We start from the raw sequence: 27,937 nt of genomic DNA, 5'->3' as shown, positions 1-27,937 counted from the left end.
GATAGCTAGAAAACGTAATTTTTAGATTTTTCTGTGGTCCACATCCCTAGTCCTCGGAGGACCCACACTCTATGATCGATGGAGAGGAGGGGCCTTTTCCTTCGGCGCTTGCGTGGTGCCTGGTGGTTCCGCATGCGCGCTGGGGTTGTGCGAGGCGCACGCTGCGGCGGCTCGGCGGCTGGTACGGATCTACCAAATCTGATCGTTCCGACTAAAGAGCTCGGCGCGGGACTTTAGTGCGGGATTCACACACATACCTCAGGTGACTAATCCCGCAGTTCGGTTTACCCGAGAACTCACTTTAGTTTGTCTACTGACAGAAGTGGTCGACAGGGTAGGCCCCGAGCTAACTCCCCCTCCTTTTCCCGACCCGGCGCGGGAAGTGTCTGGACACCATCGCCACCGCCCACTGATTCAGTCAGGGCCTCCTCTCCGGCTCTGTGTCGGTCTTCCTGTGTGCCAGAGCCAATATTGTATCAGCGGAGAAATCTCGGGAAGGAAAGTGGGCCAAGTGGATTTTACTCCCTCTTCAATATGTTTAAAGAGAGCATGCCTCGAGGTGGGGCGACCTCGGGAAAACGCCCTGACACCCCATCCCTGCTCGGGGGCGCTGAGCGCTTGGCCTTTTTCCTAGTCTGAGAATTATTTTAAATCTGTATGTCCCCACTTCTCCCGCCCAACGGTATTGCCAGAAATTTCCCGATTCTCTGGAATTCATACCTGACTCTCTCAGACAACCAGTAGAATGGGCTCCCATGCGGAAAAGAGCTGGGTCCTAGAATAGTTTATTAATCTGATAATTAAAACTGAAGTTTAAGATACCTTATCCCTCGAGTTGTGCGTTTCTGTAGAATGAATCATCCCTTGAATATTGTTAGTATCTGTTCGTCTCATTTTGGAGACGGTGAGAATAGAACTGTAGTCTTAGAATTTTGCATAACTAAAAACCAAAAATTTAGAGTTAAATGCGTATACATCGTAAGGTCCCTTTAGTTATCCGCCAAACTTAGGCTACTTTAATTTTCGTTAAGCAAGAAGCACTTTTTTTTTTTTTGAGAAAGGACTTGATAAAGAAGTCTTAACTTTCTTCTCCCGATTGAGACAGTTTGAAAGTTTTGTTTGTATAGCACTTACAAACCAAGAATTATTTTAGAGGCGCATGAGTTTTCCCAACACAATACACTGGAAAGGAATGTGGACTTCTGTATCCATTATGGTGACTTAACCCTGGTTTAAGGGATAAGTCCTACCGACCACTGGCAACATTATGACAATGCAAAGTATTTGAAATTAGTGTGAAGTTTGGTTATTATCTTTCAAAAGATAATTGATGTCTTTTATATCAGAACACATAGCTGTGTAGTGCTTTGGCCTATTGAAGCTCTCTAGTTAGACACTCCAGATTTAATGTCAGAAGACTTGAGTTTAGCTTTTGCTTTAGTAATTGGTATGCATTTATCATTGAGGAAGTTATTTAATATTTCTATTTCTTGGCTCCCTATTAACTGATTGTTTCACTATGTCTTTTGTAGTACTTTATATTGTAATTGTTTGCATACTAGATTGTTTCCAACTTTATATTTAATTCCTTAGTTAAGAATCTTATATCAGTAATGTATAGTATCTAGTAGATTAACAAATTAAGTTATAAAATGGAAATGATATTTCGTTTGCCTTTTTGAATTTTAGGGTAGTGTGATATACTTTTCAAAATATTTTTACATATATTTTCAATTGACACCTTCACAAACCTGTGAAGTATTGATGAGAAAAACAGTTCAAAGGGAACCTTTCCCTAGCAACTATAGATAGTAAGTAGGGTAGAACAAGGGGCTACTGGCCTGACTTGACACTTGTTGAAGTCCAAATTTTAAAAATCTGAATGTTTTGAAAATGATAGAAAAGGCCAAGTAAATATCTAGTGTGGTTTCTGTTTTCCTGAGGGGGGGGAGCTAGTTTTTTTTAAAAAAAAACTCACTTTAAAAAAAGTTACTAGCATTTCATAAGATGACATGTTCAAATCTATTAAACGATATGCAGATGGTTGTAGTGACTAGCTACTTTCCTTCATTGCTATGAATAACATCATTGGCAGCATTACATTATTCTGTATGTTGCAAAGAGATTTTTTTGCCTCCTAAAGAAGTAGTTTTTATATCTCTTTTCAGGATTCTCTTACCCTATTTTCTAACTTCCTATGTTTGTTAACCATTAAATTAAACCTTGTTTCCCTGAAAGCATCACTTTTACTTTTGGAGAAACTTGGTGAAAAAAAAAGAAAATGTAGTTGATATCTGTTAAATGTCTAAAAATTGCTCCATATCATTAATTTGGTATCTATTTGAGACTCTTTAAACTTTCAAATATAATTATGTACAAATATTTGACAACAGCTGCTCCCCCACCCCTGAAAGAGCCCTGTTTTAAAATGAAACAACCATTTCAGCTGTTTCTTAGTGGATAATTCTGGCTATTGAGTGTCTGCTTCCTTTGTTTGCTGAATCCTTATGTTGTCAAGCTACAAGAAAAATACTTCACTGCCACATGTGTTGTTTTTTGTTAAACAAGATAGATTGATGCTAATAGTTTGCCTGAATTTGTAATATATGCTACCAACACTGAATATCTATATTGAAGTTGCTTTTTGTTTAAGGTTTTTTTTACTGCAACACATTTGCCAGTAATACTGAGAGAAAATATATCCTGATTTATAAAAACAAAGACTCTGGATCCAAACTTCATAGGTATCAGTATATGAAAGAGCAAGTTGTTTTTGTGCCTCAATTTCTTTATCTGTAAAATGGTGGAAAAAAGTGAGAAAGTGGTGCCTTAAGGAGATAGGTGGTGGCCAGATCATATAAGACCTGGTAGTTAATGGAAAGATATATAAGTCCCATGGATATCTTCCCAGTGGTAAGGTGTACATGGGTGACAGGTGGCAGCTCTATTACTGCACTGCAGCATAACTCTGGTGTTCCATATGCTGAATGTTGGTGGTCTGTCTAAAGTCAGTTATTGGCAGCCATATTTCCCTGTTAACAAAAATGTTATTAAATAAATTTTCACAGATTTTTCTTAGGCTTTTAGGTCCTATTATTCCCTGTCTTCTGAACTCTGCCAACAGTAAATGGGTTGAAGTTAATAGAAAAATATGAAAATCATCAGCCACTATTAATTTGAGAGCCTCTTTGTTCAAATATACTTCTACCCATGACATAACGCCAGCTTATGGATCATAAGAAAGGTGGTACTGAAAGTAGCCTAGAGGTTGAGAGAAACTTGAACTTTGTAGTAAATGGAGATTTATAAAGCTGTTCTCAAAATTAGGTACTCAACAAAATAAAAATTAGAGGGGCAAGTGTATTTTAAAAGGAAAAAAAATTGTTAAACATTTTGTTATTAATAAATTTTTACGTTTTGGTTTCCTTGATATTTGATACTTTAATTTTGGCTATAATAAGTGATAAAGGGCTGGAGATGTAACTCAGGGTTGGAGCATTTGCTTGGTGTGCTTGAGACCCTGTATTCATTTCCCAGTACTACAAAATAAAAAAGATTGTATATATCATTGGTATATTGGCTAAGGGTTAAGTTGTCAGAAAATTCTTCCCTTTATTATTGGGTGGTAGCATGCAATCTTAACTGAGAAAGAGTAGCTTGGATTTTGCTGACAAGTTTATAACAGTGGTGATGCTTCCCATCATTTCATATTCTTTAAAGTGGTAGTAATAAAATAGTATTTTATTCTTGAGGTATTCCTTTAATCCTTAAGTCTCAGAGTACTTTATAGATGGTCATTATTTTTTATGATTTCTCTAAAACTCATGGCAAAGGATCACCCAAGCTTACAAAAGGTAGAGCAAAATAAAAATTAAAGCTTGGTTCCTGGATACCCATCTGTTTTCTGGTACTATTTAAGAAGTTCAAAGAGATGAGAAAACAAATAACTATATTTATCTTTTATTTACTTTCACTGGCAAGATGTAGAAAATGACATTTATTTTGACCTTAACTAAACACTTAATTTGATTCTCTTGCTTAAATTGCAGAATGCCGGGTCTAAGTTGTAGATTTTACCAACACAAATTTCCTGAGGTGGAAGATGTAGTGATGGTGAATGTAAGGTCCATTGCTGAAATGGGAGCTTATGTCAGCTTGCTAGAATACAACAACATTGAAGGCATGATTCTTCTCAGTGAATTATCCAGACGGCGTATCCGTTCTATAAACAAACTCATCCGAATTGGCAGGAATGAATGTGTGGTTGTTATTAGAGTGGACAAAGAAAAAGGTAAGAGAAAAATATCTTAAAACTTTTAAAATTATAGTCTGGAGGTGTAATTCAGCTCAAGAGCATGTGCCAAGGCCCTGGGTTCTATCCCCAATACTACCCAAAAGGAGTGGGAGAGAAAAATTAATAAAATAATTATAAGAATTTAACTCAGTTTATTTTTAAATATATGTATTTTTAATTTGTGTACTACTGTTTAAAAATTCCTTTCTTTCTTTTTTATAAACCAAAGTTGCTGGAGAAGTATGTCAGTTAGCCATCTAAGCAAGACCACTTGGGTTAGTGTTTGTTTATTTAATTATAGGCTGTGCCACTGTGCCTGGCTAAATACATATAACTATTTCTAAGCAGCATTTGTACAGTATTAATTAAAAAGAAACAATCAAAATGGAGACTTGTTAAATAAATCAGTGTGTTTTTATTCTCTGATAGGGGAAGATCTCTAGGGTAGGATTAAAGAAAAAATCAGTGCAAAAGAGCCCATACAAAAGGGTTAGGGTCCTATTAGATGAAACTTTTAACATAAGAGCTATTTATCAGGACTATGTACATATATAAACCCTGGACACATAAAAATACAACTACCAAAAGACAATGAGAAAAAAGCAAAAGCAGGCCAAAACTGAAGGCAAGTCAATACTTTGAAGAAAGGAACCACACTGGATGTTTTATATTTTGCAGTTTTGTATTTTAGACAATCATAGCAGGTGGAAAATGGTAGTAATGATAGCATTAAAGGAGAAATCCACAAAGGAAGACCCCTTAAGTCTGTATGTAAATTCTGCCCAAATCTCTGGCTGACCCATGAGCCACTAACATATAAGAGTAGTGTCTAAGCAAGCAGCCCAACAGGATTAAAATCTGAAGACTTCAGCTACTTCCCACAGACAGTAAATTACCTATTAAAATATTTTTTTTTTTTTAATTGGGATACTGGGGATTGTGCTCAGGGGTACCCTACTACTGAGCTACTCCCTAACCATTTTTATTGTATTGCTAAGTTGCCAAGGCTGGCCTCAAAGTTACAATCCTCCTGCCTCAGCTTCCTGAGTTGTGGAGTTTAAAAATCATTATTTTTTTTAATGGGGGCAGGAGTACCGTTACCAGCGATTGAACCCAGGAGTACTTAAATACTGAGCCACATCCCCAGCCATTTTTATTTTTTATTTAGAAATAGGGTCTTGCTAAGTTGCTTAGGCTGGCTTTGAACTTGGGATCCTATTCTTAAGAGTAGCTTGCAGGAATCCAGAGTCTCTGCCAAATACTCAACAATGTCCAGGATGCGTTCAGAATTGCTAAACATTCTGTTAAATGGTTTGGGTATGAAGTATTTCCCAAAAGCCTATGTGACAGTGCCAGGAATGTTAAATAGGTGAAGTGATTAGTTTATAAAGACTGTGAGTTAATTGGTGAATTGATCCATTTGAAGAATTAATAACTTGAACTATTGTGCTGGATAGTAACTATCATGGCCCTTCTGCCATGATAATTCTACCTGATCTTAGGTCCAGAGCAATGGAACCAGGCAACCATGGACTGAACCTCTCAAATAGTCCCAAATAAACTTCTCCTCCTTTAAGTTGTTTTGTCAGATATTTTTGGTCACAGCAGTGTAAAGTTGACTTAATACACTTCTCTAGAAAGAGAAAGCAGTCACTGAAGACCGGCTCAGAAGTAATCCAAATGATGGAATTAGGAGATAAGATTTTAAATCAGATGTTATAACTGCTTAAAGATATTAGGAAAATATACTTGTAAGGAATGAACAAAATGAGATCTTAGAGAAGTTAAAAACTTTTTAAAGAAGAAATAAATCATAACTGAAAAATGTATCTGAAAAATTCACTGTATGGGCTAACAGTAGATTGAAGAAAACAGAAGGCTCAGTGAAACTTGAAGATGGTTCATTGAAAATAAACAAATCAGAAAAGATAGGGGTACAGAAATATGTAGAGAGCCTCAATCATCTACCCAATATCAAAAGCTCTATTATAATAGAAGAGGCGAGAGAAAGGGGGCAGAAAGTATGTTTGAAAAAGTAACAACCAAAAGTTTTCTATATCTGTTTAGAAAAGTAAATTTTGTAAAGTACAGCCTTCACACAGGGTAAATGCTAATGAAACTATGTCTAGGCACACCAAATTACTAGAAAAGAAAATCTTGGAAATAACTAGAAGAAAATAACATTACATACATAAGAATGCTGATACAAATTTTTAGCCAATGAAAGGAAAAAATTTGTCACATGAGAATTGTGTATCCTAAGATAATATTGATTAATGAAAGTCAAAACAAAGACATTTTCAGGTAAATAGAAACTAAGAGAATCAATTGCTGAATTGAGCTGCATTATAAGAAATAGTAAGCGGGGGCTAGGATTGTGACTCAGTGGTGGAGTGCTTACCTAGCATGTGTGAGGCACTGGGTTTGGTCCTTGGCACCACTTAAAAACAAAAAAGTAAAGATATTCTGTCCATCTACAACTAAATATATATACACACACACACATACACACACATACCCACACACAAGTGCATAAATATGTGTGTGTGTTAAAAAAAAGAAATGATAAAGGAAATTCTTCACGGTAACGAGAAATATGTGAGTAATTGTAAAATACTATTTTATCCCTCTTATTAATTTTTTTAAAATTCATTTATCAGGCTGTGGTTGTAGCTCAGTGGTAGAGCACTTGCCTAGCATGTGTGAGGCACTGGTTTGATCCTCAGCACCACATAAAAATAAAAGTATTGTGTCTGTCTACAGCTAAAAATAATTTTTTTAATGCATTAAGCTGTTTGTCTTTTTGTACACTTAAGATTTCAATTTGTTGAAGATGACTGATGGCACAGAGAGGTCAATGCCATCAAAGGAATATTTTTATTATATTTCTTGAGAGAAGGGATATTCCCATGCCATGCCGTACCTTGCAGTTTTAGTCAGAAAGCAGAAGGAGTTGTGGGAAATCCTAGCCAGGGCAGGATAAACAACTTAGAATTGGCTATTTTGAATGATTTTGGCAGATCTGGAGGCACAAAGCTTCTGCCTATTGTCTGGTATTTTCTGGGTTGATTTGGGGCTAGTCTTAGGGGACATTCTTATTCTAGTCATTGAAGCCACAAATGTCAGAATATAGAAACTAGAAGCCAGGTGTGATGGCTCATGCCTATAGTCAGCTACTTGAGGAATGAGGTTCACTTTGGAGCCAGCCTGAGAAACATAGCAAGACCCCATCTCAAAAAAAACAGGAATTCATGGCTGCAAGTATAGTTTAGTGGTAAAGCATTTGCTAATGTGTTTAATAGAAATAAACATAAATAAAAAAGAATACAGAAAATATAGTTAATATAGTAATCCACCCTTTTCCTTGGTTTCACTTTCCATGGTTTCCTAACCATTCACATTCCATAAATGTTATTTGTCTTAACTCTTTCAAGAGAGATTATGTTCACATAACTTTTATTATACAATGGTGTTCTAAGTATTCTGTTTTATTATTAATCTCTTACTGTGTTTAAGTTATTAACTTTATCATAGGGATGTATATTTAAGAAAACTCATATTTATTTATCACTTAAGATAGTGATGAGTTTAGCCAGGCACAATGATACATGCTTGTAATCAGCTCAAGAGGCTGAGGCAGGAGGATTCCAAGTTAAAGCCAGCCTCAGCAATATAGTGAGGCCATCTAGATTTGTGTAAATTCACCAGAGATTGAAGCCAGGGGTAGGCACTCAACTACTAAGCCACATCCCCAATCCCTTTTTTGAGACAGGATCTTGCTAAGTCTCAAAAAAGGGATTGGGGATGTGGCTTAGTAGTTGAGTGCCCACCTCTGGCTTCAATCTCTGGTACAAAAAAAAAAAAAAAAAGATAAGAGATATGTTCTGAGAAATGCAAACAATATAAAGTGCATTTACACAAATCTAGATGGTGTAGCCTACTATACACCTAGTTTATATTAGAGTCTTATTGGACCACCTCCACTCCTGCAATTGACCAAATGTTGACCAAAATGTCACTATGTGGTACATGTGTGCATATTATATATCTGTGTATAAAAGGATTGGTACTATCCAGTTTCAGGCATCCAGGATAAGGAGAAACTATTATACAATGGGCTGTGTTATGGGTGCCAAATAGACATATAGAATCTAAGAAAACATAGAACATTGTTTAAAGTAGACATAATACAATGACAACTAAAACACAAAAGCAAGAAAATATAATGGTAAATCTCTGTGTTTAATTTTTTTTTTTTTTTTTTTTTTTTTTGAGACAAGGTGTCACTGTGCCACCTAGACTGGCCTTGAACTCATGTTCTACCTGCCTCTGCTTCCTGAACACCTAAAACATAGACCTAAATCCATTTATATCAATAATTACAGTAAATATAAATGAAGCAAGTATTCCAGTTAAAAGGCAGAGATTATTATAATGAAATAAAAGACAAGATCCAACATTAATGGTGTCTTCAAGAAATGTAGTTGGTTTAAATAAGTGTCTGGAAAAATATACTATGTAAACAATGCCATAAGGAGACTGGGGTGTCTATGTTAATACTAGATAAAGTAAACTTAAAGACATATTTCCAGAGTAAACAGGGACATTTTTTAATGATCAAAGGTCATTTTGTTAGAATGACAGCATTGTCATCAGTATATGTGTGCTGAATAGAGATTCATGAAATATGAAACAAAAAAGTGTAGTCAAAGTTAGAAACTTGAAGAAACTCTGAACAGCTGATAGAACAACTACACTAAAAAAAGAAAACCAATAAAGACCTTTACCTGACTGATATATAGAGAGAACATTACATCCAGAAAACGAATATGCATTTTATCACGTGTACATGCCATATTCACCAAGATAGAGGATAATTTGACCAATGATTTCAACATTGAAAGTATTAAAAATAGTACATATAAAGTATGTTTTTGGTTTGAGTGCTGGGCATTGAACCCAGGGTGCTTTACAACTGTATTTTATCCCTTTTTTTTTTTTTTTTTTTTTTTTTTAATTTGAGGCAGGGTCTCACTAAATTGCTGAGACTGGCCTCAAACTTATGATCCTCCTTTCTCAGCCTCCTCAGTCACTGGGATTATAGGCGTGCCTAGCTACAAAGTATGTTCTTGGATCACACCAGAACTTGGTTTAAAATCAATATCATTATATCTTGAGTGGAAAAAATAAGTATTTGCACAATTAGTGGGCTGGGGATATAGCTTAGTTGGTAGAGTGCTTGCCTCGCATGCACAAGGGCCTGGGTTCGTTCCCTAATACCACAAAAAAAAAAAAAAAAGCTCATCTAAATAATCCATATATTAAAGAAGGCTTGAGAAGTTTATAATTTTAATTGCTTGTGTTAGAAAACATTAAAGATCTACAAACAGTTATCTAGGTTTTGACTTTAAGAAGGTGGAAAGAGGAGGGACTGGATTTGTAGCTCAGTGGTAGAGCACCTGCATAGCATTTGTGAGGCACTGGGTTCGATTCTCAGCACCACATAAAAATAAACAAAGGTATTGTGTCTACCCAAAAATAAAATAGTAAAAGAAGGAGGAGGAGGAGGAGGTAAAAAGGGCTTGCCCAACATGCAGGGCAGGCACTCTGTTTCTGGATTTGACCCTTAGCAATATAAAGAAAATTTTTTTAAAAAGGCAAATCCAGCAATGTATAAAAAGGATAGTAAAGCATGACCAAGTAGAGTATGTGGAATGCAATGCAGTTGGTTTAACACTCAAAACTTTATGTAGCAGGGCATGGTGGCACACATCTGTAATCCAGTCTACATTAGAGGCTGAGGAGGAGAATCACAACAGCCTCAGCAACTTAAACCCTGTCTCAAAATAAAAAATGGAAAGGGATGGAAACATAGCTTGGTGTTAGAGCATCCCTGGGTTCAATTCTCAGAACTGGAAAGAGAAAAAAGGGAGAAAAAACTTGATTATACTCTTATTAAGATAATTGATCAACAGAAGTGCAGAAGTAACTGAGTAGAGAAAGGATTGTCTTTTCTTTTTTTTCTCCCTTAAATGATGGTGGGACAACTGGATGGGATAAAAACAAACCAGATTATTTTAACAACCTAAAATATTTTCCTAAACTACTCATTTAAAAAATGAGGGAAAGATGTGAATAAACTGTTCACCAAAGAAGAAAATGATTAGCAAATATACACATGAAAAGATATTGAACATCATTAGTCTTTAGGAAATACACATTAATAACACTGGGTTTGATACCCAGCACCACAAAACAAAATGATGCTGGGGCATGCAATGGTATACATCTATAGTCCCTACTACTTGAGAGTCTAGGCAGTAGTATTGCTTGAGTGTAGGAGTTTGGGGTCCAGCCTGGGCAACAAGTGAGACTATTCTCAAAAAAAAAAGGGTGGGTGGGCTGGGGGGCTGGGGTTGTGGCTCAGTGGTAGAATGCTCACCTAACACATGTGAGGCCCTGGGTTTGATCCTCAGCACCACATCTATATACATAAGATAAAGGTATTATGTCCACCTACAACTAAAAAATATGTATTTTTTTAAAAAAAACTGATAGATAAGAACTGCTTATGGAAATGCAAAAATGGTACTTGCACTTTAGAAAATAATTTGGCAGTTATTAAGTATATGTACTATGCAACCCAACAATACCAATTTTTTGGTATTTATCCGTGTGAAATTAAAATGTATATTCACAACAAAACCTGTTCGGTTTTTTACAGTGATTTGGGGGTTAGTGGTTCTTGATTGTAGTGGTTACATGACTGTATTTTTTAACAAAACTCAGAATTGTACACTAAAGTGGTGAAGTTTACTATGTATAAATCATGGTTTTTTGAGGAAAGAAATGCTCAGAATCTGAAACAGTCCAGGTACATTAACAATGTCAAAGGAATTCCAGTCATTCATTTTTTTTTATTGATTGTTCAAAACATTACAGAGCTCATGATATATCATCTTTCATACATTTGCCTCGATTGGGTTATGAATTCCCATTTTTACCCCAAATACAAATTGCAGAATCACATCGGTTACACACTCACATTTTTACATAATGGCATATTAGTGACTGTTGTGTTCTGCTACCATTCCTATCCCCTACTATCCCCCCTCCCCTCCCATCTTCACTCTCTACCTCCTCTGCTGTTATTTAATTCTCTCCCTTTTTTTCCTCCTCCTTTTCCCTCACAACCTCTTATAATTTTGTGTAACATTGAAGGTCTCCTACCTTTTCCATATGCTTTCCCTTCTCTCCCTTTCTCTCCCCCCTCTCGTCTTTGTTTAATGTTAGTCTTTTCCTCATGCTCATCCTTCCTGTTCTGTTCTTAGTTGCTCTCTTAATATCAAAGAAGACATTGGGCATTTGTTTTTTAAGGATTGGCTAGCTTCGCTTAGCATAATCTGCTCTAATGCCATCCATTTCCCTGCAAATTCTATGATTTTGTCATTTTTTTAGTGCTGCATAATATTCCATTGTGTATAGATGCCACATTTTTTTTTATCCATTCATCTATTGAAGGGCATCTAGGTTGGTTCCACAGTCTAGCTATTGTGAATTGTGCCGCTATAATCATTGATGTGGCAGTATCCTTATAGTACGCTCTTTTAAGATCCTCAGGGAATAGTCCAAGAAGGGCGATAGCTGGGTCAAATGGTGGATCCATTCCCAGCTTTCCCAGGAATCTCCATACTGCTTTCCTTTCCAAATTGGCCTCGCCAATTTGCAGTCCCACCAGCATCCAGTCATTCATTTTAATAAATGTAAAAAAAGCATTTGACAAAACTCGATACTCTTTCATTAATAAAAAGTTAGCAAGTTAGAAATAGAAGGGAATTTTGTTAATCTAATAAAGGGTGTCTAGGAAAAAAACTACAGATAGACTTTCTTCTAGGATAGAGAACAAGGCAAGAATGTTCACTCTCATCACTGTTATTTAGCATTGCACCGGAAATCCTAACAAGGAACAAGTTTGCGGGTTTTTGCCACACTAGAATTTATTTTTCTTTTTTTGTACCACGGATTGAACCTGGGGGTGCTTAACCATTGCATCCCCAGCCCTTTTTTATTTTGAGACAGGGCCTTGCTAAATTGCTAAGGCTGGTTTTGAACTTGTGATTCTCCTGCCTCAGCTTCCTGAGCCACTGGGATTACAAATGCACCTTGACAAGTTAACCTAGAAGAAAGATCTACTATGCAGAATTGTTGTAAGAGTTTAATGAGGTGCTTAAGTAAAGCATCTATCATCGTCTCTTGGATATGGTAGTCACTTGCTAGATGACAATTTTAATATGTTCCTTTGATGTCTGTATGTGACCTCTGTTGAGGTTAACCTCTTAAACTAAACCAAATCAAAGTGACTTTCTACTCTGTAAAAGGTCAGGGAAGAAAGTAGAGGAAAGAGAGGCATTTGACTAGCTAATTTCCTCCACCAAAGTAATAGAGACTGTTTTAAAAGACATTTCTGAAAACAGATCAGAATCTTTCATCTTTCTTACACAGTTTTTGTTGATAAGATTTTAGTGGGGAATAATTGTAAGATTATAGTAATCAACTTGGTTGTAAGAATTGGTCAGAATGGTATGCTGGCACTTGATTATTTTTTCTAAAATTTTCTCATAGGATATATCGATTTGTCAAAAAGAAGAGTTTCTCCAGAGGAAGCAATCAAATGTGAAGACAAATTCACAAAATCTAAAACCGTAAGTTCATTTTTGAGTCAAATTTGTGCACTGTATTTAATAAATATCAGCATATGCCTTTCCTGGCAGAAAAATGAAAAACAAAAACTTTCATTTTTTTGTTACTCTGTTTTCAATTATGTGTTACATGGAAATCTGATTTGAAGACTTAATTCCAGAAGAGTACAATTACAATGTTATTTATCTCATCAAGCCACTACCAGAAAGCATTTCTAGTGATCTAATGTTCTCAAGTCAGTACTAGAAATTAGTGTTTTGAGGCCATTATAAGTTAACTCTGGTAGTGGTAAACAGAATGCCTTTATTTTTTGTTGTTGTTGTTGTTTAATGTGGATCGAACCCAGTGCCTCATACATGCTAGGCAAACACTCTTCCACTGAGCTACACCCCAACTCCCATTTTATTTTTATGAGATAGGGTCTTACTATGTTGCCCAGGCTACTCTTGAACTCAGTAGGCTTTCCTAGGGTTGGATATATGACCTAGTGGTAGAATACTTTCCTGGCATGTGTGAGGCCCTACGTTCAATCCCCCAACACCGAAAAGAGGGGGAAAAAGTGATATTCCTGCCTTAGATTCTCAAGTAACAGGATTGTAGTCATATGCCACCACATGTGGTAGCTTAGCTTATTTCTTTTCTTTTTTTTTATTTTTAATTTTTTATCTTTTATTTATATATGACAGTGGAATGCATTACAATTCTTATTACACATATAGAGCACAATTTTTCATATCTCTGGTTGTATACAAAGTATATTCACACCAATTCCTGTCTTCATACTTTGGATAATCATCACATTCCACCAGCTTAGCTTATTTCTGACTGGGATGTGTAAAATGTAGTTCTTGTCTTTCAACACTCTTCTCAGGTAAAGGTAGCAGAGACAAATGTTAAAATATCAAAACAGGAACCTGTTATTAATAAGGCGGTTGGTCATTCTCTTTCCTTTTGTGATACTGGTGGTGGACTGCAAGGCTGGTTCATTCTAAGCACACACTCTACCACTCAGCTATACCCTCAGTTCAGATTCTCCTTTCTATTTTTTTTTTTAATATTTATTTTTTTAGTTGTAGTTGGGGACAGTGCCTTTATTTTATTTATTTATTTTTATGTGGTGCTGGGGATCAAACCCAGGGCCTCGAAAATGCTAATGAGCTCTCTGCCGCTGAGCCACAACCCCAGTCCCAGGACCCTCCTTTCTTAATACCATTGTTTATGGTTTCTGTGTTTTCCACTGGTATCTTTTGTTCCTTTCTGTCATGTGTGGTCCTGTCCTCTAGATAAAATACCAAGGAAGTAATGTTCCAATTTTTTAAATTTCAATTAATTTCAATAAAAGAGAAAAAAAGTCTAATGCCCATCAGACTATTATCCAGGTCTCTCTTTGTCTCTGTTTTACTAATGCATTCCCACATCAGTAAAATATATTATGGTTTATATCCTTGAAAATACTATCAGTAGAATCTCTTTTTAATAGGACCTTAACATTCATAATGTCTTTGGAGCAGCAACATGGGCCATTGGCATTACCCCACTATTTAATAGCAATGCAGACTCTCGAGTCCCACCAAGTTTGAGGAATGTTCTAAGACATTCCTCTTTTTTTTTTTTTTTTTTTTGTCTCCCTTATATTGTTAAACTTGCCCAGCACGATTGCATGTACCTATAGTCCCAGTTACTCAAGAGGCCAAGACAGGAGAATTGTTAGAACCTACAAGTTTAAGACCAGCCTGAGCAATGCAACAAGACTTCATCTGTCTCAAAAAAAAAGTTACCAGAATGATAAGGTGATAACTAACATGAAAACCATTTAAAATACTTTTTCTCAGGACTAGGGTTGTGGCTCAGTGGTAGGGTGCTTGCCTAGCACGTGTGTGAGGCACTGGGTTTGATCCTTAGCACCACATAAAAATAAGTAAATTAAATGAAGGCATTGTGTCCATCTACAACTAAAAAGTATATGTGAAAAACAAATACTTTTTCTCCTCTTAAATCCTGTGTTATTTTGGGGAGCTTAGAAAAGTAGTTTTGCAAGTGAGTGATGCTGAAGGATAATTGTTATATGATAGCAGAGAAAAAGAAATCTAAGTTTCAATTGGTTCTGTGTTTTCATGTGGAGTAATAAGAACTTATGTTTATATACCAATTTTCTATTTAGAGTATGTGTTTGTATATATCTGATACATGTAAGAGCTCTTTGCAATAGCTCCCTTTCCCAAATGAAACAAATTCAGAGATGTTAATTGGTCCCATTGTCAAAGTTTATTCCCAGTCTTAGGACCCTAAATTGTATACTTCCTTTATGTGTTATACTCACTTGAATACATTATTATGAGAAAGTGAATATTTCTTTTTAGCTCAAAAAAGCTAGTATGGAGAACTTTTGTTGTTAAAGAATTACTGTCAAATTATGCTATCTACTGAAATGTAGCAATAACGTTTTTATAGATTTCTTTTCTTGAAATTATTGAGCTTTTAATTCTGTTTCTAGGTTTATAGCATTCTTCGTCATGTAGCTGAGGTATTAGAATATACCAAGGATGAGCAACTGGAAAGCCTGTTCCAGAGGACTGCCTGGGTTTTTGATGACAAATACAAGAGACCTGGTTATGGTGCCTATGATGCATTTAAGCATGCAGTCTCGTAAGAACACCTTGATTCTGCTTGTACTGATGTGTCAGCTGTTGGGTCTGGCATACAGGTTGATAGCCCAGAATTTTACTCACACCATCCATTTATTAAGTCCTTGCCATATTTAGATAAAAATGTCTTAAGTACAAAAAGGCCCTTGCTAGCTGGGTATGGTGGCATACACCTGTAATCCCAGTAGTTTGGCAGGCCAAGGCAGGAGGATTGCCAGTTCAAAGCCAGCCTCAGCAACTTAGCTAGGCCCTATCTCAAAATTAAAATAAAAGGGGGGATGGGGATATGGCTAAGTGGTAAAATACCTCTGGGTCAATCCCTAGTACCAAAATATTAAACGAAAGCCCCATGCATTAGGATCAGTGTGGATATCTCATCCAAAATTATAATTTCTTATTTACTTTACCTCATTTCTTTGACCTTCAACCATGCCACTTTAGCCATTCTTCCATGTTTCACTCTGGGCCTTTTTATCAGCAGGTTTTGCTGTGCCTCTAAAATCTTTAATCCATATATTCTATTTGTGTGCACCCATGTGTTTTATAGTTACTAAGAATTAAACCCAGAGCCTCACACATGATAAGCAAGTGCTCTACCAACTAAATCACATCCTCAACCCTATTTTATTTTATTTTATTTTTTATTTTAAGACAGAGTCTCACTAAGTTGCCCAGCCTGTCCTTGAACTTGGAGTTCTCTTGCCTCAGCCTCCCTCGCAGTTGGGATTATAAGTGTGTGCCACCTTGGCATGTATGCATATTCTGTTCTTTCTGTCTTGGCTCCCACTTAGTCCTACTCTGTTTCTTAAATTCTTATATTATAAATGCTTATTTCAAGTCTTAGGACCCTAAATTGTGTACTTCCTTTATGTGTTATACTCACTAGGTTTATACTCTCTACTCTAAACCTGTTTTTTTTTTTTCTTATGTCTTTTCACCCTTTCCTGCTTTCTCTTTCTCTTATCCAATGTAGATACCATGAACTATAATTTCAAGAACTTTCTTGCCAATATCATGAGCTTTTGCCCTGTTTTCCCTTCTGTTACATCCAGCCTTGGACTGATGTTCCTGCTTTCTTTCTGTGTACTTATAGACTGCTGAATGCTGCTAGGAAAAATCAGTTTCACAGGTTGGTGCCGCTGTATATTCATGGTTTCCAACCTCTGCTAGATCTTCACTGCTGCCTCACATTCTCTCTGCTCTTTGTCAGTTCTTCCTCCCATTTTTATAGTGACTGTTTTAGAGCTTTTCTGTGTTCTTTGTCAGAAACACTCTACCTATCTTCTCTCACTCTTAGCTGGTGTGTTCACTTCCCTTTTTATTTTACAAAGAAAATAGAAGCCATTGCACAAGGACTCCTCATGTTAACTTTTCATCACTGTGACAAATAACCTGAGAAAAACAACAGAGGAGGAAAGAGTTCAGAGATTTCAGTCAGTGGTTGACTGGCTCCATGACTTGGGACTTGAGGTGAGGCAGAACATCATGGTTGGAGTGTGTAGCAGAAGAAAGTTGCTCACCTCATGGCAGCCAAGTAGCAAAGAGAGAAGAAGGGGTCAGGGACAAGATACAGATCCCAAGGGCATACCTCCAGTGACATTCCTCCAACCAGGTCTCACTTCTATAGTTCCCAATAATATCTTCAAATTATTAACCCACTGACAGGATCAGAGCCCTGATGATCCAATCACTTCTCATAAGCTCCATTGCTGCATTGAGGACCAAGCATTTAGCACATGGGTCTTTGAGGACACTTCATATCCAAACCATGACACTTCTCCACTTATGCCCACTATCATGAACATACTTATCTCTGTCCTACCTGTTATTTTTTTCTGTGCTCCTGGAATTAATTTCCTTCCTGTTCAATCTAATCTTTGCTACCCTGGGCCCAGCTCCTGCTCAGTGATTTCTGTTACTCCCTCTTTGATCTTCATCTTTTCCCTTTGTTGATTTTGCTCCATCAGCATAAAAATATTCTCTGGTTTCTTTGATTTATACTTTTAAAAAAAAATGTTTTGACCTTCCCTCAAATTCTAGCAAGCACTGTTTTCATTTAGCAGCCAGAATCTTTCAGTTTTCTGTAGTTGATGTCTCTGTTTCTTTACCTCTTAGTCCTTCCTAGATGTTAATGCTCTAGAGCTGCCTCACCACTAAGATTACTTTCCAGCCTTTTTGCTGCCAGGATGTGTTGATCGTATAAACTTTAGAGTGGATGAGCAAGACCTAGATGGATTTAGTAGAGCCTCCAGCATACCATTCCAGTTTGTCTTCATGTGACTTTTTTTTTTTTTTAATCACATTGTAGAAAGGTGGGAATAATAATAATAATAGCTAACTTCTTATAATTCTAACAATCTGTGGTTTAGTGCCATTATTATCCCTACTGTATAGTTAAAGAAATTGAGGAAAAGAGTAAATAATTTGTTCAAGGTAACCAAGCCAACAAATCATAGAGCCAGTATTCAATCCCAGACATTGTGGCTCCATCCAGAGTTTGTTCTGTTAACCATTAAGCACTGTTTATTCTTCTGTTCTGCACTCTTTGATCAGTACATTTTTATTTCTTTATTTGCAGTACAGGGGAGTGAACCAGGGGCGCTCTACCACTGAGCTATATCTCCAGCATTTTTGCTCGTTTTTTTGTTTTTAGGTAGTTTCTCATTATGTTGCCAGAGTTAGCCTGGAACATGCAGTCCTTCTGCCTCAAGTTCCGAAGTCACAGAGATTGGAGACATGCCAACCATGCCCAGCCTTTTTTTTTTTTTACTTATTTTTTTTTATTTTATGGTATTGAGGATCAAACCTAGATTCTCACATATGCCCAGCAAGTGCTCTCCCATAGAGCTACATCCCCAGCCCAGTCTTTTATTTTTTATTTTATTTTATTTTTTGGCCAGGGATTGAACCCTAACCACTGAGCGAAACCCCCAGCCCCTTTGTATTTTTTATTTTGAGACCAGGTCTTGCTAAGTTGCTTAGGGTCTCTCCAGGTTGCTGAAGCTAGTCTCAAACTTAGAATCCTCCTGCCTAAGCATTGCTGGGATTACAGGTGTGTGCCACCATACCTAGGCAGTCAGTATATTTTCTGGTTCACTGTCATCACTGGTCCTGGCTTGCCCCTTTAGCTTTTGTCTCCAGCACCTCCTCCATTACCATTAAGCCTTAGCATGTATTACTCCATTTTACTCTTCTCTTGCTTCATCAACCTGTGTAGCAGTTCCCTGGGTTTAACTAATGCTAATTCTTTGCTGTGTGTGCTTCATGTTTTTTCTTTTTAATTAAGAAATTAAACTTCTGAAATCATTAGAAACAGTGTTTTTCCTCTCTAGACCCATTCCCCTCATTTATCAGTGGTAACCTCTATTCTGAAATTACTAGTGTGTATCATTATCATTTTGTTTTTATGGTTTCATTGTATTCATTGTATTTCATTGAGCATCCTGTATCCAAAAATCTAAAATACCCCAAAATCTGAATCTTTTAAAGCACAGACATGAAGCCATGAGTGGAAAATTTCACACCTAACGGGATGCAGTCAAAATCTAGGTACACTTCCAGGCACAAGAGCGCATGCCTGTAATCGAAGTGGCTCAGAAGGCGAGTTCAAAACCAGCCTCAGCAAAAGTGAGGCACTAAGCAACTCAGCAAGACTCTGTCTCTAAATAAAATACGAAATAGAGCTGGGGATGTGGCTCGGTGGTTGAGTACCCCTGAGTTCAATGCCCAGTACCCCCCCCACACACACTCCAAAAAATACAGGTACTAAAAATACTATATAAAATTACCTTCAGAATATATGTGTAAGATATATATGAAAAGTAATTGAATTTCATGTTTAGACTTGGATCCCCTCCCTTAAAATACTGTATTCTGTATATGCGGATGTTTCAAAATCTGAAAAAAATCTACAACACTTCTGGTTCTAAGAATTTTGGATAAGGGATTTGTAACTTGTACACATATCCATAAAAGTCATGTAGAATAATTTGTATATTTAACATTTAATCTCTTGTATCTTTTTGCCTTATAAGGCTTTACTGAGCAGAATTTCTTCAAATAGTATACCTACTACATCCATATTAATTTCTATATAATATTTCATTTTGAGAATATGCTTTGTCTTTCCTCTATTAAGAGATATTTAGCCAGGCACAGTGGCACACACCTGTAATCCCAGTGATTTATGTGGCTTAGACCACAAGTGTTCTAAGTTCAAGGCCAGTCTGGACAACTTAGTGAGATCCTGTCTCAAAATAAAAAATAAAAAGGACTGGAGATGGGCTGGGAATGTGGCTCAAGCGGTAGCGGGCTTGCCTGGCATGTGTGGGGCGCTGGGTTCCATCCTCAGCACCCTATAAAGATGTTGTGTCCACCGAAAACTAAAAAATAAATAGTAAAAAATTCTCTCTCTCTCTCTCTCTCTCTCTCTCAAAAATAATAAATAAATAAAATTTAAAAAAAAAAAAAAAGGACTGGAGATGTGGTTCAGTGTAAAGTGCCTCTGGATTCAATCCCCAGTACCAAAAAGAAAATTAAGCGATATTTAGGGGTTTTTTTCTTTCATTCTATTTTCAAGCAGTATTATGGTGAATATCCATGTACATGTGTACATATTTCTAGGATATGTTCACAGGAATGGAATTTTCAAGTCATCAGATTATATGTGTATAGGTGTGAGTATGTGCGCACACACATACACGTATATTCTTTTTATTGATTTGATTTTCAAAATTACTCTTTAGATTGTTTCTCTAATTTGAATTCCCTCTAACAACTTTGTAGATATTCCTATATCCCCTTATTCTCAACACCATTTGCTGTGTGTCTCAAGATTTTTTTTTCCTTTTGCTAATACCTTTTGATTTGCATGCTCCTGATTATTGGTGAGCATGCACATTGTTATTAGCAGCTTTTCACGTTTATTGATAATTTATTGATAGATGATTCTTCTTTTATGAAACATATGTCATTTGCCAACTTTGTATTCATTTGTCTTCCTTCAGCATCCTAACTATACCCCGTGTTATACAGACCTGATATTTACTTATGCCATTCCTTATCTATCATAACTTTCTGTAACTATTTTCCCTTTGCTTGTTAAGGTGTTACCATTCTTATAGCCATGAGATTTTTTTTCTTTTTCTTTTTTTTTTTTTTTTTTTTTAAAGAGAGAGTAGAGGGAGAGAGAAAGAGAATTTTTTAACATTTATTTTTTTTTAGTTTTTCGGTAGGCACAACATCTTTTGTTTTTTTGCATGTGGTGCTGAAGATCGAACCCGGGCCGCACGCATGCCAGGCGAGCGCGCTACCGCTTGAGCCACATCCCCAGCCCCTCTTCTTTTTTTTTTTTTTTAAGACAAGATCTTGCTAAGTTGCTGAGGCTGGCCTCAAACTTGGTGATCCTCTTGCCTCACCCCACCAAGTTACTGGGATTATAGGCATATAACACCATGCCCAGCTTTTCAACTCTAATTCTGACACTGAAGCCAGTGCTTTATTGTTACATGCATTATTCTGTGGTGTATTGTGTCCTGGTTCATAACTATCGATATTGTAACCTTGCCCTTTGTTTTGTTTTTTTAATCAGAGATCCATCTATTTTGGATAGTTTAGATTTGAATGAAGATGAACGGGAAGTACTTATTAACAATATTAATAGGCGTTTGACCCCACAAGCTGTCAAAATTCGAGCAGGTAATTGACTTCCTAAATGATTTTTTTAAATATTTCGCATGTTCCAAAAAAGCTGTTAAGTAATTTGATTTATCAAAGAGTATGTTTCTGCATCTACGAGTATAAATTATTCTAATATTTTTTACAATAAGAAAAGTTTGAGATTTGGGTGCTTTTCCCCTTCTCCAGTACTAGAGATCGAGCCCAGGATCCCTTGCATTCTAGGCAAACACTCTACTACAGAGCTGCATTCCCAGTCCAAGAAGTTATTTTTGCTTCTTCAGAGTCATAAAATGTATATATTGTTGTCATGAGTTCAGCTAACTTGAGGTTAGCCCCTTTTTAAAGTAGGGTGTGTGATTTAGTAGTAGAGTACTTTATCTAGTGTGTACAAGACCCTGGATTTGATTCCTAGCACCATGGGTGAAAAAGAAAAAAAAAAAAATTTTTTTTTTTTTGTACCAGGAATTGAACTCAGGAGCTCTCTACCACTGAGACACATCCCCAGCCCAATTTTGTCTCACTGAGTTGCTTAGTGCCTTGCTTTTGCTGAGGCTGGTTTTGAACTTATGATCCTCCTGTCTCAGCCGCTGGGATTACAGACATGCATCACTGCGCCCAGCAAAAACAAACTATTTCAATAGACTATGATTCTGGACTGAATGATTGCCAATAGCTGGAAATATTTTCTTTGAGATATTTTTTTCTATACAAATACTATATAAGAACATACACTAGGAGTAGGGATGTAGTTCAATAGTAGAGTGCATGCTTCAAGAGGCCCTAAGTTCATTCCCCACCACAATCACCACCACACCCCAAAAAGGTGGTCTACAATCATATATAATTTTTGTTTACAAAACTTGAATCATACCATGCAGAATTTTCACCACCTAGCTTTTTCTGTTGTTACTGGTACCCTTCCATGCAGAGCATAAGAATCTTGTTCTTTTTGATAGCTGGATAATATTTCATAAATTACTCATTTACATAGTTTTTTTTAGGATTAATTCCTAAGAATTGCTAGGTCAAATAGCAATTCCTAAGCAGTTCTAGACAGGTTTCTATTAAAGTGTTTGTTAAATTTATCTTCTATAGTTTTGTTATTAGGTGGTTTAATATAGATGAGAAGATAGTTTTACTACATACAACATCTTTGTTTGTATGTGGTTCTGAGAATCGAACCCGGGCCGCACGCATGCCAGGCGAGCGTGCTACCTCTTGAGCCACATCCCCAGCCCTTTTCATAAGCATTTGAATGCTAATACATTTGCTATATCTCTGATTCTTTTAAACCTTTAAATGTTTCTTGTGTTTTTGGTATCAGTTTTTGGATTTTTATAATTTTAGATATTGAAGTGGCTTGTTATGGTTATGAAGGCATTGATGCTGTAAAAGAAGCCCTGAGAGCAGGTTTGAATTGTTCTACAGAAACAATGCCCATCAAGGTGAGTCTTCTTCCACCCAAGGCCCTGGGTTGAATCCCTAGCACTACACATGAGAAAGATCATGTTTTATGTTCTTAAAATTGAATGTCTTAAGGATTTCTTCAGTTTAGAGGCAGTTAGCACCATTGTGCTAATGATAACTATAGTTAGGTCAGCCACCATAGACCCCCAAATCATAATTCTTCATAGTCTTTTAGTGGACTGTATCATAATACTAGATAATATCATTATATCAGTTAGCTTTTGCTACATCAATAAACATTCCAAATTGCTAACCTACAGAATTGAGAGATGAGTTTTGGGATGATTTGTTAGTGCAGGGGATTAATAAACAAATCCTCAAACATCTTAGTAGTTGTGTTGTATAGGTACAATCATAATTGAGTTTTTGTCCTCTTTAGATTAATCTAATAGCTCCTCCTCGGTATGTGATGACCACGACAACCCTGGAGAGGACGGAAGGTCTCTCTGTCCTCAATCAAGCTATGGCTGTTATCAAAGAAAAGATTGAGGAAAAGAGGGGTGTGTTCAATGTTCAAATGGAGGTGAGTTCAGTGCTTTCATTTTTTCCTTTGTTCTTAAAGTTTGTAGGAAACTTGAGTCACCTATAAATGATTTTTATTCCAAAATACCTGATCACTGCCTTTTGAATATATTTAGGATTGTAAATCTACTAAATATAGAATGATCATTGATTCAGAGAGTTCCTAAAAAGGGCTTTATAGATAAATAAGAACTATCAGCACTAGAATGTTTTTGTGGGATGGACATTCAGGCCTACATTCACTGATGATGTTACATCATTAGAAATGAGAAAATAGACAGTAGAAATGAGAAATTTATTGTTAGAATTTGAATGTGGGATGTTTAAAATTGGACCTTAGAATTAGGAATAAGCTCTTGTCTTTCCCTCAACTCAACAAGAATTGAAACATAATTTCCATACGTATACTTGTGTGTATATATGTATGATTCTTTCTCTGAAAAGGAGCAGTAATTTATTTTGCCTAGAAGATACATTCTTTGTAGGATATTTTTGGTCTTGGAGTAATATCCACTGATAACAGTTTTAGATTATAAAGATGATAGAAAATATAGTTCCATTTTAATACACAGTTCTTTTTCTTGTACTTCTCAAATTTCTTCTATTTTTTAACTAGTAGAATTTGTTAGTGTTAAGTCAACACTCAAAAGTGAATAGATATGACAGTTGTTAAGAAAGGAAAAGTTTTTTTAAGAGTTAAAATTAGCCAGGTGCACACCTGTAATCCAAGCTAATCGGGAGACTGAAGCAAGAGGATCACAAGTTTGGGGCTAACTTTGGTAACTTAGCAAGACCCTCCTCAAAGTAAAATTCAGAAAAGGGCTGGGGATGTAACTCAATGGTAGACTGGCCCTGGTCTGAATCCCCATTACTGGGGCAGGGAAAAGAGTTAAAACACTAAGCAATGGTAGTATTGAAATTGAAATTGAATTTGCTATTTAACTACTTCACTTTGAAATTATGCCTCTGCTTCCACAGCCCAAGGTGGTCACAGATACAGATGAGACTGAACTTGCAAGGCAGCTGGAGAGGCTTGAGAGAGAAAATGCAGAAGTGGATGGAGATGATGATGCAGAAGAAATGGAAGCAAAAGCTGAAGATTAACCTTGTGGGAAGCATAGTCTAATTTGAGGAACATGACTTGGCTGTAAACCCTAGACTTGAAAGTTTTCCAGTATTGAAAACTTCAAAGCCGAATATTTTTTATTTCCAAGTATTTAAGTATTCCAACACTGTAAAACATGAAATGCCCTCCTAAATGTCAGCTGTTTTCACACAGTAACTCTGACACGTTTTTTAAGGGAGCAGCCCAATTTCACGAGAGAAAATCTTTGAGCTTAGAACAGTCCTAAAATTGGGCTTGTGATTTCCATTTCTGATGTCTCCAGATTGGCACCCTTAGTAGTTCAGTGCCTCCGTGAGATTTACCAGGGGCCCCCAAAATAAACAATAACAATCCCAATCTTTCTATATAAAATGTATTAAAACAAACATCAAATAAATTTCTGGGATATTTAACTATAGGCCTCTTCCTTCTTGTCACCAGTTAAAAGCATTCTGAATGATAAGACCCTAATTCTTTTATCTTTATTTTGGTCTAGATGCAGAAATATAAGAGCAAGTTATCAAAGGATATGTACAACAAACCCTTTTAAGAGAAAATGATTTAACTCAATCACAGTGATATTGGCCCTTAGAGGGTGTAAAAGCCTTAAAATGCAATTAAAGAATTACATTGTTATGTGCCTTTTAACCTATTTGAGATTGATGACAACTTGTGGTTATGAGAGTTTATGACACTGGGTCCTTATTGATCTACTAACCACTTGGCTTGAGTTTGATTCAAGATGGTAAAGTATGTTTGTATTTAAAGATGCTGCTTCTTTGATTTACTTAAATTTTGAGTATAATTACCCAACTTTTGATATTTTTTCACCCCCTTTAAAATATCTGCTAGGTACCACATAGATCTTTGGTTTTCTTTATAACAGAATATAGATCTGTCTGAATGCAGTTATAGTGGGGTTTTTTTTACATTTTATCTTCAAGAACTAGTTATTATAAAAGTATATGCACAAAATTAATTTTACAGGTAATATATCTGATGGTACAGCTACAGTAGTCGGGTGTAGAAAATCTTGATTTACTTTGGTGTGTTTGTAGATTTAATCTCTTAGGATATTTGGTGTACTAGTTATTGAACTTTACTGCTAGCCCTAAGAACATCTATTAAAACATAGATCAGCCGGGCGCGGTAGTGCACACCGATAATCCTAGTGGTTCAGGATGCTGAGACAGGAGGGGCTCATGTTTAAAGCCAGCCTCAGCAGCTTAGCAAGGCCGTAGGCAACTCAGCAAGATCCTGTCTCTAAATATATGTGGCTCAATGGTAAAGTGCCTCTGGGTTCAATCCCTGGTACCAAAAACAAAACAAAACAAAACTCTGCAGATGAAACTTAACTCATCCTAGTCAACTCAGGACTAGATGTGACTCATTAAAGCTTTTGGAGTTGGGTGCTCTAGTGTACAGCTATAGTCAGACCTGCTTCAGGAGGATTGCTTAAGCCTAGGAGTTTGAAGCCAACCTGGGCAACAAAGTATGATCCTATTTTTTTTTTTAAAGGGGAACTGACTAGAAAATACTTAGAAGAATTTATTGGTGAAAGAATTTCTGCCAATTATGAAAGTTTGTCCATTTGTTTACTTAGGTTGTGTGAGCTTTTTAATACAAAGATTTAACTTCAGATGGCCCATTCCAAGAAGTTTGCCAGCCAACATGCCACATGGGGAATAGAATCTGGATGTATTAAAGATTGACACAAAATTTTTACTTCTATATTTGAAACATCAAAGAAAGTTTTATAAAAATTCCTAGCATCAAAATGTTACCAAAATACAACAGGTGCTCCTTTGGTGTATGCATGGAAATTGAATTTGTTTTGTTTACTGAAGTTTTCATACTTTGAAAGCCATAACTGTTGGAAAATATTGGTGGTTTCCATGGTGACTGATTTTTTTTATCCTGTGTGGGCCTTTTGCTCAGTTCTGCAACAATTTTGTAAATTGTTGACCCTAGCCAAAGAAAGGATCAGTGTTTCACTGATAAGAGGACGAGAACAGACTAAACTTAAAAATGTCTATATGCTGACCTAAAAACAGGGACAAGATACATGAGGACAAGGTAAACAACATATTCCTGAACAGCTCGAACAGGACAGACAATGACAGTTGAGCAACTTATCCAAATCCTGATTCTCCACCAAAGGCTTTTCATTAAAAATATTCATGGTTACCTGTTTATTCCACCTCAGCCTCTGTGGTCAAATGGTTAGTTCTGACAACCAAATTAGCAACAGGTTGAGTCTTGTTTGTGCATACCTTAATTGAAAATGGTGAAAAGGAAATAGGAAGGTTTGAACTTCTTTTATTTTTATGGATTTTATAGCAAGACAAGCTGATTCTTATACAATGTTCAGATACTTTGGGGAGCTACAGAGATATGTTAATCACTATCATGCTAAGCAGAGTTATTACTCAGCTGGCATATCTCAGCCATTTATAATTCACATGTACATCAAGAACAATTTAAATGGTAGGGATTTTTAAGAAGCTTTAATGCTAGTATCATTTCGCTGATTTCCCTCAAGCTGATGGTCACCTACTTTCCAATTCTTAGAAATCCTATTTCCCATGTAAAGGGACCATTGTGCCAATTTTGAGATTGGGCAGTCATTAAACCAAGTGTACTTTAATTCAGATAACCACCAATCAATACTCAAAAAGCAATAAACGTTTTTTAAAAATTGTTTTAAAGCAATAAAATTCAATAGACTTTAGACATTAGCAAAAGGCCAAATAGAAAATGGTGCTTTAAAGGGTAGGAATAAGTTAAAACAGCTTGGACTCCCCAATCCTGGTCAGTTATTATGGGACAAAATTAATAGAGGAGACGGTTCAGTCTTAAGAGGACAAGTTTTTATTTAAGCACTATGGAAGTAGCCCCTCCCCTTAAATATAGGTTACATATTTTATTTATTCATTGAAGTCCAAGCACTTGTACTTGGCAAGAACACTGGCAATGGCTTATGCCAGATCACTGTATAAACTTGAAAATAATAAAAAATGTTCTTTAAAAATACTATGATACAGACTTTTCACTATTTTAGGTTAATCTCCCAACTGGGGGCGTTCGTTGGTACCTATTTGTCTCAGTGTTCATTGTAAAACCAAAGTTTCTCCAGGAATGGAGGTGCAGGCCTATAACCCCAAGGAGGCTGAGACAGAAGGATCACCAGTTCCAGGCCAGCCCCAGAAACTTAGTAAGACCCTGTCTCAAGAAATAAGGACTGGAGGTTTAGCTCAGTTGTAAAGCACCCCTGGATTCAAATTTGCAGTTCAAAAAGTAATGTACCTCAGAGGTAGAATGCTCCTGGGCAAAAAAAAAAAAAGTGAGTCTTAGTGACAGATCACTTGAAATGTTTCCATACTCAACTTATGAAACTTTGAAAACTATAAAACTTTGTTTAGGAATTAAAAACAGAAACAAATGTTGATTTGCATTTGAAAAAAATAAGATGTTGACATTTCAGAGAAAGCTACTTCGAGAGTAGAATTTTATTTATTACAGAAT

The 27,937-nt window shown here is 36.3% G+C and overlaps 1 protein-coding gene across 1 annotated transcript; it reads left to right on the top strand.

Annotated features, from left to right (window-relative positions):
• The first annotated feature begins 143 nt into the window (after positions 1 to 143).
• Eif2s1 (eukaryotic translation initiation factor 2 subunit alpha) lies at positions 144 to 24,825 on the top strand. The gene is made up of 8 exons (XM_076850335.2): positions 144 to 262; positions 4,050 to 4,291; positions 12,917 to 12,996; positions 15,489 to 15,640; positions 21,230 to 21,336; positions 22,666 to 22,763; positions 23,165 to 23,308; positions 24,286 to 24,825. Exons 2-8 carry the CDS (start codon positions 4,051 to 4,053, stop codon positions 24,409 to 24,411), a joined length of 948 nt encoding a protein of 315 aa, XP_076706450.1. The 5' UTR covers positions 144 to 262; position 4,050; the 3' UTR covers positions 24,412 to 24,825.
• The last annotated feature ends 3,112 nt before the right edge of the window (positions 24,826 to 27,937 follow it).

This window comes from Callospermophilus lateralis, chromosome 3 (assembly GCF_048772815.1).
Source record: "Callospermophilus lateralis isolate mCalLat2 chromosome 3, mCalLat2.hap1, whole genome shotgun sequence".
Lineage (NCBI taxonomy): Eukaryota > Metazoa > Chordata > Mammalia > Rodentia > Sciuridae > Callospermophilus > Callospermophilus lateralis.
This window is presented reverse-complemented; position numbering and strand designations above follow the sequence as displayed.

Excerpts from the sequence above, each read along its gene's own strand:
- Eif2s1 (XM_076850335.2), top strand. The coding sequence starts at position 4,051 with ATGCCGGGTCTAAGTTGTAGATTTTACCAACACAAATTTCCTGAGGTG. Across the intron at positions 4,292-12,916 it reads TAGAGTGGACAAAGAAAAAG|GATATATCGATTTGTCAAAA; the intron begins GTAAGAGAAAAA and ends ATTTTCTCATAG. Across the intron at positions 15,641-21,229 it reads GCATTTAAGCATGCAGTCTC|AGATCCATCTATTTTGGATA; the intron begins GTAAGAACACCT and ends TTTTTTAATCAG.